The 12,515-nt window shown below is 39.3% G+C and overlaps 1 protein-coding gene and 1 long non-coding RNA gene across 5 annotated transcripts in view; one reads left to right on the forward strand and one right to left on the reverse strand.

The window, feature by feature from the left end:
* The window catches only part of LOC133270559 (uncharacterized), a 985,299-nt gene that overhangs the window by 513,985 nt on the left and 458,799 nt on the right, over window positions 1-12,515 (reverse strand). The window lies entirely within an intron of this gene.
* Window positions 9,710-12,515, forward strand: part of CACNA2D3 (calcium voltage-gated channel auxiliary subunit alpha2delta 3) — a 448,379-nt gene continuing 445,573 nt past the window's right edge. For 3 of the 4 annotated variants that reach the window (XR_009743824.1, XM_061455854.1, XM_061455855.1), the window contains exons 1-2: window positions 9,710-10,491; window positions 11,097-11,178. Coding sequence is in view for 2 of the 4 variants with exons in the window: in XM_061455854.1 (XP_061311838.1) it covers window positions 10,379-10,491; window positions 11,097-11,178 (195 nt within the window). In the remaining 2 variants the exon portion in view is untranslated. The remainder of the gene's footprint in view (window positions 10,492-11,096; window positions 11,179-12,515) is intronic. The other variant, XM_061455856.1, reaches the window with a different exon arrangement.

Here is a 12,515-nt window from a genome sequence, read left to right on the forward strand (position 1 = left end):
TTTGTTTTGCTACAGCTAAGATTCTTGCATATTGAACAAAAACCTGTAACGAGGAAAAGAGTTTCAACTGACTTAGAAAAACAGCTCAAGTCTAGAAATGAATGAATGGAAAAGCCAGGTAACACAGCTGCTTTATGTAATGGCTAGCCTGTCTTCAAACAACTTGGCTGTGAAATGATGCAAGCCTTGAGATTATTACTTTTCCCTGCTGGCAATCTGTATTCCTGAAGAGCGTGCACGCTACTGTATTTCTGTGTCGGGGTGGGGGTGGCAGTGTACTGTGTGGCTCATATGAGGCTAGGTGTAAGTAAGGTCAATTAGGACACTAGTTTTTGTAGACAAATTGCTAGTCACTTCATCTACAATCCTTCAAAATGTATAACACCACTTTTCTTGGTAATACAGTTACAGCAAGGTGCCTGGAACTATGCCATGTGCTGCCTTTAACAGCTGCAGTTATCTGGTCTTGCATATTTCTTGAAGCAGTAACTGCTGCTTGAAGTGTCTACTCTTGTGGAGTGCTACCTTTCCCTGACATCAGAACTGTGTTATCAGGTATTACCCAGGGTAGTATGAAAGAGTTTTCAGTTTTGTTGAAGGATTCTGTCGACTATCTGCATCAGCAGGTTAAAGGCTGGACATGCACTGATTCTACCCAGAATAACTTTAAGCACTGCCTCAGGAAACTGTTAGAAACTTTCTGTTTACTGGGTTTTTAGAGAACTTATCTTTTCAGAAATCTGCAGCTTCTCAGCTCTGTGTTACAGCTACATTCCTTTGCCCAGGAATAACTAGCTCAGTTAAGCATCCAAGAATAGTAGCTTTTTGTAACAAATGCCACACCACAATTTCCAGTTATGATTTTATTGATGTGAATAACTTGTATTGGACTACAATAAATGTCCAGAAAAGGCATTTAGTCATAACTTCATTCTCCCCAATCTCTTTGACTCAGTGCTATGTGTATATATATAGACATATATATGCACATATTCACAGGCAGGTATATTTCTGTATTTCTATCCTTTCCTAAAACTTAGTTTTAGTCACTTCTTGGCAGGGTAGGTGAATAGGAGAAGTAGTTATTCCAACTGCTACTCCCACTGCCATGTGCAAGGAGCAGTTTGGATGGGAAAACTGCCTTAGGAGTACAGTGTTTGCATTGGGCCTGAGTAGTTTGGAAACTTATCTGGAACTGAGAGAATAGAATCAGGGTTTCACAGTGTGATGCAGAATCCTGATAAAGCACACTAGTGAGAATGCTGAATTGCTGATTTCTAATATTCAACTGTTATAGAAACTTGTATAGAACATAGATGTCTTTAATCTCCTCACCGGTTTTCTTTTTTCTGAATATAGGAAGAAATAATCAAGTAATTACTGTGATAACAAAAGTATCAGCAATATAAATGTGTTAACAGATTAAGTGAAAATATGTAGATATGAAGCATCTCCAGAAAGGCATGTCTGTCTAGTACTACAAACTTGTTAACAAGAAGTACTATTGAAATCTTGTGGTGGTAATTATGAATTCTTTTCCTTAACCACAAAATGTGCATGGTATTTCTTTCCTTCAGCAACTGAAAAGGTATAAATTAAATGATTTCAAAAGTTATTTTAAAGCTTGAAACAAAGTAAGGAGTTTCTTAGAACAGCTGCTTGGGAGGAGAATTTTAAACAGTGTAAGTAGATGACACCTCAGGTGGAGATTTCCTGGTGAGAAATAAACCCCAAGTGAATTAGCAGTGCACTGATGAGTGGGTCAGTGGTGTCGATTGGTGATGGATGATAATAGGTACTCTTATATGCCTGCGGCTTTAATACTTGATTACTAGGCAAGCATCACATGGGCATAGTGCATCTTATAAGGAAAGCTCTTCATGAATTTCTGACAGTTCCTGTTCTGGAGGCTGAGCAGCTTCTGCAGTCTGAATTTATAGTAATTTTGGATAAAATTGAGCATAGGCTGGGATTTAGATGGCTCTCTCTTTTCCAGTCAGACTATGGGCAGTAGTCTGTATGACTGGGAAGGACATGTAGGCTGAAATAGCCTTTACTGCATTTATGAAGAAGAGCTGGAGCATTGAATTTAGGGGTCAAAGAAGTTGGAAAACTGTTTAGGGAATTTTACATGGTGTTGTGAGAAAATGGGAAGTAGTGTTCTGTTGATTGGAAAAGTGGGAATTGTAGTGGAGGAAAGAAAATGGGAGCCTTAGTATTCAAGTACCAAATTATGCATCAGGTTGCATAATGCTCACAAGAAGCTCTTGGGGTCTGATGCCTATTTTAAGCATTTCTGTGAAACAGTGACTAGATATTGTGCTGCTTTCTTACAGCAGCACTTGGCTAATTCGGAAAATACCAGCTTGGGGGTGGTTAAGAAGCTCATCCTCCATTAAAATGGAGGCAGTTACTTCTAGTAACATCTGGGAGATGGAGGTATAAGAAATGCACAAACCTTTCCTATGTTTATTTGAGAGGTATATAATAGTATATGGCATATATTATTTATTAACAAATCATCACTGGCCTTTGATCAGATATTGTATTGAATCAGTTCTCTAGTGTATTTTTCCAATTTCATTAACAAATTGGAGATTTAAGCAAAAGTGTTTTCATGACATAAAATAGCAAAAGAATGGTAACAAAAAGCATTGGGGTGGGATAACACCTGATACTAACAAGTTTGGCTTAAAATTGTGCTGCTGCTTCTATACTTTCTACAATTTATCTAGCATTGGTTGCTTATAAGTAGAATCATGGTGTAAACAGGCAGTTTCAGATGGCTCCCCCTGCCCCTTTTTACATTCATAGGATCAATGGCTATATTATGGCCTGAACTTGTTAGTCTTATTTTTTAAAATGGAGCAATATATTCAAAAATAATGAGCATAACAGCCTGAGTGTGTCTCTTGCAATGTTAGTGACACCATGATGGGTTAAGAGCTGGTAAAACAGAAATGCATGCTCTGGTAAATATTTTTACCTAATGCTTATTAGTATATTTATGGGTAACAATTTTGCTTTTACTTTGCATTTTTAAGTATAACAATGCTTTAATGTATTTTAAAAAAAGCCACAACAGCCTAATAAATCTGCTAATCTGCAGCAGGTGAAGCCGGAGCTTTCCATGGTATAATGTCAAGATATATTATGAAAATAGAGCTAGAATTGGACCACTGTACCCAAGTTAGAATTTGAAATCCCCTGAATAAAAGAAAGACTATCTTGTATTTCTTCTGTGGTAGGGTATTCTGTGTGATGCTGGAATTATTCATTATGCCCAAGTCCATTTTTCCCCCTGACTTAGGCTATTATAAGAGTGCCCCTAATAACAGATTGTTTCAATTTCTTACAGGTGGCAAGGTTTCAATTTAATGTTCACTTGTACAGGTGGAGGAAAAATACAATCTCAAATTTGGTTCTTACCCAAAGTAACATTAAGTGCTGAAGAAGAGAAACTTACTTTGCATAAAACAGCAAGTCTTAAATAGGTTGATGTTTTTTTCTTCAGGTTGTCATTTCACTTTAAGACAATGAGTTGCTTACATACTTTTTGATGGTAACTCTGAAAAGTTAAGAAATGCATTTAGTGCTTCCTAGTATTATTTTAGTCTTATTGAAACCTGTTTGCCTTTTGGTAACTCTTGGTGGTCTTACTCTGCAGATGTCATCACATATTTAAGACAATTTAATATTCTAACTCTTCAGGACTTTTTTTAAAGTTGATATCTTCTTACTATAACCCGTTACTGGAATTCTTCACCATAATGTGCTTACTTTTTAATACATGCAATTTCCAATAGCCTTTTGAAATCACTTTGATTTTCAGGGTCAGTCAATGTTCATGATAAATAAACAAGACTCACCAAAGTAATAGAGCAGAAATGGATCATAGGTTAGCAACTGCTGCCATAGAATTATACAAAGTTCATTTTCTGTAACATCTCATAAGGAGCACTGTGTTGACTAAACTACCAATTTCTTGATCTGATACTCAAGGCTTTAGAAAAGCCACATTTCTCCCTCAAAAATCATACTCCTGATGCAGGAATTGACTGACAGACTTGTAGGTCTCTAAAGTACCTAATGGTTTTATATAATTACTTGCCATAGACTGTTTCTCAAATCAAAACCTATCTTATATTTTCAGCTTTGCAGTAAGGACAGTGTTTTGAAAATAATTAGATGTTAGACTAGAGTTTGCAGGTTGCTTTCAGCTGAGCAGTTGGAAATTCACCCTCTCTGATGACAAGGGGTCAACAGATGACACTTCATCTGTCGATGTAGAAGGAGCTGTTTTGAAAGTTTGCTTGGTACTGCTTTCTTCTTTCTCCCCCATCGAACGCATCATTTTTGGTACCTAGTGTTTATGTGTCACTAAACCTGTCAAGATTTGAAGTAAAAGCAATGGTGCTCCTAACCTTTGAAGTTTGTATATTGGGTTTCAATAAGGTCTGGAGGAATCTGCAAGGTTTGGGTGAACATTCACTGGCCATTATAAATATGACAAGGGGTTTCATTCTAGTGTATAGATAGTAACAGATATGCACTTACATATGTTGTGACCTTTTAGTCTTCATTTGTATGACCAGAGAAAGAATGCTAGATTTATTTCCATAGTATTCTGTCCATTATGCTACAAGCTCTCAATTACAATTTCTCATTCTTTATGTCCTATCTTTAGTTTTCATGTATTTCAGATGCATTGAAAGCATTTACATTTACAACCTAGCACTAGCCTTAGGAGTAAAAAGGTAATTTATGTGCTTAGAGAAGAGCTAATTTCCTAGCATGAAACACTCAAAAGAAACCAAATGCGGACTCTGTCTTAATAGTTGAAAATTCAAAATAAATGAAGCTTATGCAAAACGGCACTAACAGAGTAGAGCTACAGTGGACTGCTGAAATTGGATTTGGTTAGCTATAAACATCATTAGCTTAAAGCATTCTGGCTTACCATGCAGTGTGAGCCCTCATAGGTTGGCAAGTGATAATGCTTTGCTCTTTTACATTTTAACTCCTTGTGGAGATGCTAAAGCCAACTGAACATAGGCTTTGGAGAAGACAAATTAACCATTTGTTCCTTGGGGGTTTATGGCAAACTGTGAGGTTTATTTGGTGCTGTCGTGTGCTAAAGATAATGTGACAGTAACCTAAAATGCTGTACTCTCAACGTATTGTGAGTTTATATTAGTATTTAAATCTTTAGAGACTGTACGTATGTAACTGACTGAGTAAATGTAAACATGGGTTGCATATGCCCTTAATATTCTCATGAACTGAATACAAGTATTTGATTTGACCTGAACAGCATGTGAAAACAAGATGATGATTATTACAAAGTTGCATAAAACAATACTGACATGGTTTAGGCTTCTTGCAGGATTTCTGTCACTGCAGGTCACTAGATCATGCCCATTATGTGAAACTGCATTCATTTAATCCAGTGAGTAATGTTACTTGACCTCAATCTTTGGTTTAAGTGGGTTGGCACTGGTCAATAAATAGGCATGCCCGTATCAATGAAGCACATTTATACACATGGGACTTTGATAAAATCCTACGAATGCATGTACATAGTTTAAGTCTACAGAACAGGTCTAATGTGCATTCTCTTGCTCTTACTCGGATGTACGGCTCACTTGAAGCAAGTAAGCCTGTGTTCTCACAACTTGCAAACACTACTTGATGAATCCCTCCATTGGGTTGCTTCCAAATCATAAATCCTGAACGTTCAGATTTTGCCTTTCATCTGACAATCTCAAAGTGCTTTGTGAAGCTGAAGTGACTTTTGTTATCCCTCTGCTTCTTCTGTTTTCATTTTCCATATGTAAGTGTGCGCGAAACACTATAGTTGCAGAGAAGTAAGGAGAAAGTTGCATGTGGTAATTGAAGTCTAGAAGGATTTTCAGTAGAGGACATTACATTAAATTGTTTATTGTGTGAGGTGGCTATAGCCCTTTGCTCTTCCTGCTCCACCCTCAAACCCCCTTTATTTAAGGGATCCCCTTGTAAGAGAAAGGAAAGGGGGGGAGGCATTTTAATCTCTTGATTCAAACAAAAAAGCACTGCGGAGAACACATCTGAGGATTACTGTTAGTGTTTAGAATTACTAATATACTATATTAGAAACATGGTATTAATAGAATAGCAAGTATTAACACTACATCATGCAGTGTAGTTAGGACTTGTCTGTTCTTGCTGTTTCTGAATCTTCTAATATATGGGGAATATAAACTGTATTTTGTTTGTTTGTTTTTGTTTGTTTTTTAAATTAAATTAAATTTTCAGTTGAGGTGGCTGGCCTCTTTAGTAAGGCTTTTAGCACTTTAGTCTTCTGTGTTTATTCCTCTGTGTTTAGAGCTCACTATACATAAGCATCTGCAAATAGAAATACAATAAACATTTGTGTTAATTATATCATTTCCTCCTACTCTTCTCCCCTGCACCATATGTTCTCTTCTCTCTGCGTCTCCATTGACTTTTTATTAGGGCTTGATACGTGTCTAATGGGAAGACCTCAAAGTGTGCTCTGCAAATTTGACTTTGTTACTGCACCCTTTAATCGGTGTAAATATATCTGTAGGTAGACAGAGGAAAGAATAATGGGATTAATTTGTCAGTCATTACCATATGTATTTATATACAGGGCTCTCATGTAGCCTGTGTTGTCCACTTGAGCCTTTGTGTCAAATCTCATGTTACCTTTTGCCCTTGTGTTTTTGTTGTTTTGTTTGGGGGGGGGGGGGGGAGAAAAAGGAAGGGAGGTTGTATTGTTTTGGTACACACACATCCCCCTCCCCCCCAGTCCCTTGGTTACTTGCCTCAGTGTGGTCAACTGCAAAAGCTTTGGGGATTCATCAACTTTCTCTGACTGTACCTGTGACTTTCTGTTGCAACACTTGATTCATGTGTCCAAATTTTACTTCTGCTTTCATGGGGAAAACAGCTGCTTTCATTTTCGAAGAGATACTAAAATGTGCCATTGTACTTGATCATCAAAGATGCAGCAAGAGATTAGATGCCATTTTTATCCCTTTTAAAATGGGGGGCTGGGGTCAACCCAATGTAATACGCTTGTATGGGGAGCTCTGCTTCTGAGACCACTGGCGTGTAACTTGCCTACATTTACTGCTGAGATGCACTTTGGTTTTAGGAGTAAGTTTGCTAAACGCATAAACATTTTCCTTCTCTGATCAGTTATCTGTATGTACGTGTTTTTCTAGCAGGACCACTACTTAAAGATTCTTCAGATTTGGCAGTTACTTTATAACAGCGTAAGGACATGATAGAAATACCATGTTTCTTCCAAAATACAAATTCATTGCTATGCTGCTTTGAAACTTAGCCGCCTTCTGATTTTGCTCCAGGATGTCACAAGATTTATCAAGTAATGAAGCACACTGCTGTATCCCCAGTATAAAGGGCTCAAACCTTTCAGCAGAACTTACCATTTCTTTTTTGTATTTATTTTACTTGGTGCAAACCAAGTAGGGAAAGTTTCTGCATCATTGAGAATAACACAGGGGAAAGAGTGAAGTTGCATTTGAGCCTGAATATCTTGACTGCAGTGATCTGCATACCAGGAATAGTTGGTAGTGGTCAGGGCAGCATACAATAGCTTGGCAGAAAGTGTTGTTGCTTCTAGTGCTTCACATGAATGGGTTGTATGTGATAAAGCTCGCCTATAGGACAGGTTTGCTTTTCATTCATTGAATTATTAAGAGAAACGAAACTGCATGAATGTAACCACTGTGCATTACTGAAAGAATCTGACAGCACTCTATGGCATAATGCATACAAATGTTTGTTAGCACAAAAGGAGGTGGCCAGGCTTGTACTGTGTCAGGTATCAATTTCTGTTTCAAGTGAAAAGTGCTGCTTTTTTTTCTTTTCTGAGATTAGCAGTAGTAGAAATAGTTGTTTCCCTATTAAATGTGTCCAGTTACACATGCCAAAGGCATAAACTGTAGATTTATTATATAATCAAATGTGTAATAAACATAAAGTCAAGGTTTGACAGGTGACTTTATCATATTTTCTTGCCAATAATTAGTGATGGTATTAATACCTGTTAAATGTCTCAGGCCTTTGAATGCAGGCACAGTGTAGGTGCTTTCAAAAAGTTTCTAGGGCTTTCACTAATTCTTTAAAGAGTGAAACTGTTAACAACTGCTGCTTGTCACTTTGGCACTGTTAACTTGAAGCGCGTAAGGATCTGTGTTAATGTAAAAACAAAGTCTGAGTCCCACAGAATTAGCCTTATGATTTAGCATGTGAAAAAGCTAAACAACAGCAGAAGTGAGGCAGCCCACTATTCGTTTTCATTCCTAGGTTTGAAAAGATTCTGTTGTTTATATAATATGTTCAAAGGGGCACATAATTAATTATATATGGTTAGTCAGCCATGTGCATTTTTACATTTCTGCCTGTAGGTAGGCTGAACATCTGGAGACACCATAGTGTATTTAAAGCACGGTTTAGAAAATGTACAGTAACAGCACAGGTACTAGGACTTTCAAAATGGTTGATGAATACACAAAATAATTGTCCCTTTCGACAAAACTTTCATTATTGCTTTCACATGATGGTAACAGTGCAGACAGAAATATGATCTATTTACTGGTGGGGATGGGTAGCGGGTGGTGAAAGTTGCAGTGTACCACGCTACTCTGTTCTACCTCGTTTCCCTAGGGTAGCCTTTCTATCTTTAAACCTCATTTCTTCCGAGAAAGCAGAAAGCTTTTATCAGCCAGGTGCTGAATGGAGCTTTTGCTATTTAAAGCCAACTGTTCAGTGCTCTTAGAAATGTTACTGTGGAAAAAACCCCACAGGTACTACATATCTAGCTTCAAGGCACAAAGTGTTAAACAGGGCAAGAACAGTATACAAAGAGCGAATATTTTGAGGTGTTGATGCTAGCTACAGAGGGAAGAAACTGAAATTCTGGAGCGGGCACAGGAGCTGTATTGTATGATGCAAGGATGACTCAGCCCGTGCTCAGATCATCTCCAGGTCTTGCCGTACTTATTTACATTAAAGTTCAATTGCTATTTTAAGTCTGTACATTTAGTGGAGAAGGTGGTGAGAAACAAGCAGAGGGAGAAGAATAAAAGGAGAAGGCGGGAGGGGAGATTTTAAAAATGCAGCAACAACAAAAATACCTGGACTAGTCCCTTCTGCTCCTTGCGCTGCTCTCTCTGTGAAGGAGCTTGTAATCCTGTGTTTGCTATATCAAGGGGATTCTTCTGTGAGCACAAATTAATAATTTATTCATAAGCTTGAGTCAGTTAGCCCGCATTCATTTACTTATGCTGCATCTCTCTTCATTCATAAGCCTTTGCTAGTCCGGATCTCTCCGATACTGACTCGCTGCAGCGCTCGGGCGTGGGAAGGCGGCAGCAGCAATCGTGTCTTTATGCACAAGGACGCGCTATGTAGGGCTAAATTAAATGGGTGAAAGCGACCGGAGCCCCGGACTCGCTCCGGGAGCTGCTCCCTCTCGCCGGCGGGGATCAATCCGCTCTGCCCGCCGCGGTGCGGTTCCGCTCCCGCGGAGATCGGCTGAGCTCCGGCCGCCCCCCGCCGCGCCGGTCCCTGCCCGAATTGGCCGCTTTCCGGGGTGTGTGTGTGTGTGTGCGCGGCCCCCCCCATCCCTCCGCCCCTGCCAACCCGCCGATCCCTCCCCAGAGCAGCCCCAGGCGATGTGCAGCGCTCTCTTCTCTCCTTCCCGGCAGGGCTCAACTCCACTTTCGGCTCTTCCAGACTTTGCCTTTGCCATCCAGAGGCACCCTCCCTCTGGTCCAGCTCCTCCTTTGCCTGCCTCTCTGTCTCGGCACTATCCCGTTAAAAGGCTGCTGCTCCTGCTCCCCTGAACCAGTGCACTGGCTGACTTGATCTAGGATGAAGACTGGAGGTTATCGGCGAGGGAGAGAACTCTAGGCAGCTTTCCATTTGCAAAGTGAGCAGTAATTGCAAGAAGACAGCCTCTCCAGTTGGAATCGATAGTCTGCTTTCTTGCTGCTAAGGGCACTTTGGAGCAGCAGTAGGTCACTGAAGTAACTCCAGCACACTGCTGACTGCGGAGTTGTAAAGAACTACATGCAAGTGGCTGCAGTAGCGCTGGAAAGCGCTTTTCTGTTACCAGGGACACAATAGTTTTCAAGTCATTAGAGCTTTGCTTCTGGTCCTCTCCTTCCATTACACAGAAAGGGTCCTCCTTTGGAAGGATGAGGATGGAGCTGTGATTTCTTTCAGTGTTGTTCTAGTGGAGAGGGGAAAGGTGGGGAAAGAGGCTTTAGAAGCCAAACCCCACTACTGCTGCATTCAGCTTTACCTGAATTTCCCCAAATCTTTCCAGGCACAGAGAAGCACAATGCCAGCGAATGCGAATGTTCTTCGGGCTTTTGGGGTTTTTTTCTTCTGGACAGCTTTTAACACAGCCTTAGTGGATGTGGTTGGATCGGAGCAGCAGATCCCCTTGTCTGTGTAAGTGCTTTCATGCTACTGCTCTCAGGACAAGGATGAGAACTTCACTCCTCAAGTTCTTATCTTTTTGTATTGCAGATATGACTGTTCAAGGCACCTTTGCTCCTGTCAGCTGTGCTTTAAGTGGTAGTCTCTAATGCGCTCAGTGCTACTTGGATTTTATTGTAGGAAGCATGTGTTGGTGGAGTTTGTGACCGCAAAGTCTTAACTTGAGTGTTTGTATTTACTGTTAATTCCTTCTCATGTAAGAATTTATCATTCAGAACTGTTTTGCCATTTTTATCTGCTGCTTTCTTTCCAACTGATATATGCTGTATAGTGCTAAAGCATGTTTCTGTACAAGCTGATTCTTAAAATTTGAACAGTGAAGGTTGGGTAGGTTCATAACAGAGGCCTTACCTTAGCACAGCTTCTGGTTTGTGCTTAGACTTGAACAGCTGGGCTGATCTTTTGCTGTGCTTGGGTTTCTTAGCGAGCTGTTTAATGCAGAATTGCTAGGATCCTTCTGAGTGCGGCTGAGGCTGTTACAGTCTGTGTTGCTTGCTATGACATGTGTATTACATTTCTTCCTGTCTTTTTTTTTTTTTTTTTTTTACCCTTCACAGTGTAAAGCTCTGGGCCTCAGCATTTGGTGGAGAGATCAAATCTATTGCGGCCAAGTACTCAGGTTCCCAGCTCCTGCAGAAGGTAAGGATCTCTTCAGTTCTAATAATGTTTTAACAGAAAATGGAGGCAGATTTAATTTTTTGAATGACTAGGAAAGCAGTGCTGAACATGCTTTGGTCCAAGATCTATTTTCATATTGCATGCTAGTCCCTGATTGCTGTTTGCATTGCACTGCACTATCTGGAGAGTCCTTGTTTAAACAGATACTTTTCTGTTTGGGTAATTTTTATATTTCTCTTTTTTTTTGTTATCATTAACTAGTAAAGTCCAGCACTTATTTCTTGAAGTCTAGGCTTCACCCTAGGTTGCAGGTATTAAATCTGGTTGCTGCACTGTGATGATGCTTCTGTGTAGAAACAGCTGCTTCTTATGAAAAATGTTAACTTCATTGAAGGAGCAGAATAGCGCACATTGTATTGTTTTCACCCTGAGCTGTATGTACGCAATTCACTGTATCAGGAGAAGGCGGCTGTACTGTTGTTTGTCATCTCTGCAGTTTTTACAATTCCATTATTTCCCCAATCATCTCAACCCAGTGCTGGGATGTATTACATCATTACAGATAAGAGGAATGAATGTGGTTATCTTCTTGCTTAGCTGCACAGCTGGGTAATAAGCTACTGAAATATTGCAAAAACTTGAGAAATTGGTATAAGTTTACATAATTGGGACAGAAGGTAATGAGAAAGCGGGTTTGAGTATTGGGTATATATCAAGGGACTGTGTCTATGATAATTTAAATACGGCACCTATAGTAAAATTTTGTATTCTAGACTGTTTTTACAGCAGTTACTGAAAAAAATATGAGAGACTAAGGAATATGCTAAGGATTGCAATTTTTGTGGCATTTAGTATGTGATCCCCAGAATGCAGTATGGAAATGGGAAAACATCAGGACATTCAACCCATATGTTAAATTTCTGCAGGATTTTTAGATGTGATCTTTTAGTTCCGAGCAATAAATTAATTTTTTTGTCTGATTACAAAGGAAATTATTCCTTGATCTTGTAGCACTTATTTTGAAAGGCTTGTAGATGTATTAAATTATGTAACAGACAGTACATGTAGCAGCTGAATCAAAAAGCTTATGCTGTCCATGTAAAATGAAAGCAGCTGACTTAACGATTACTAAAGGCATACAAATTCCTTAAAATTATCCCTGTCTTTTCAGTGTTGTATACCCAGGACTGCAAAACGTGGCTAAACATTCATTAAGCTAAAATACAGAGCTAATTGAGGTCTACCTTCCAAGGCCATTAAATGGCTTTGTTTGAGTATATTGGGCAAACTTTGATTTTAATCTGAAAATCTGGACATTGAGTACTTCTAGCTCCCATTCTTTAAAGTCTGAGTAGTCT

Source organism: Pezoporus flaviventris, unplaced genomic scaffold, assembly GCF_033815535.1.
Source record: "Pezoporus flaviventris isolate CSIRO_AGI_PZ_B2104156 unplaced genomic scaffold, CSIRO_AGI_Pfla_v1 ptg000021l, whole genome shotgun sequence".
In the NCBI taxonomy this organism is placed as follows: domain Eukaryota; kingdom Metazoa; phylum Chordata; class Aves; order Psittaciformes; family Psittacidae; genus Pezoporus; species Pezoporus flaviventris.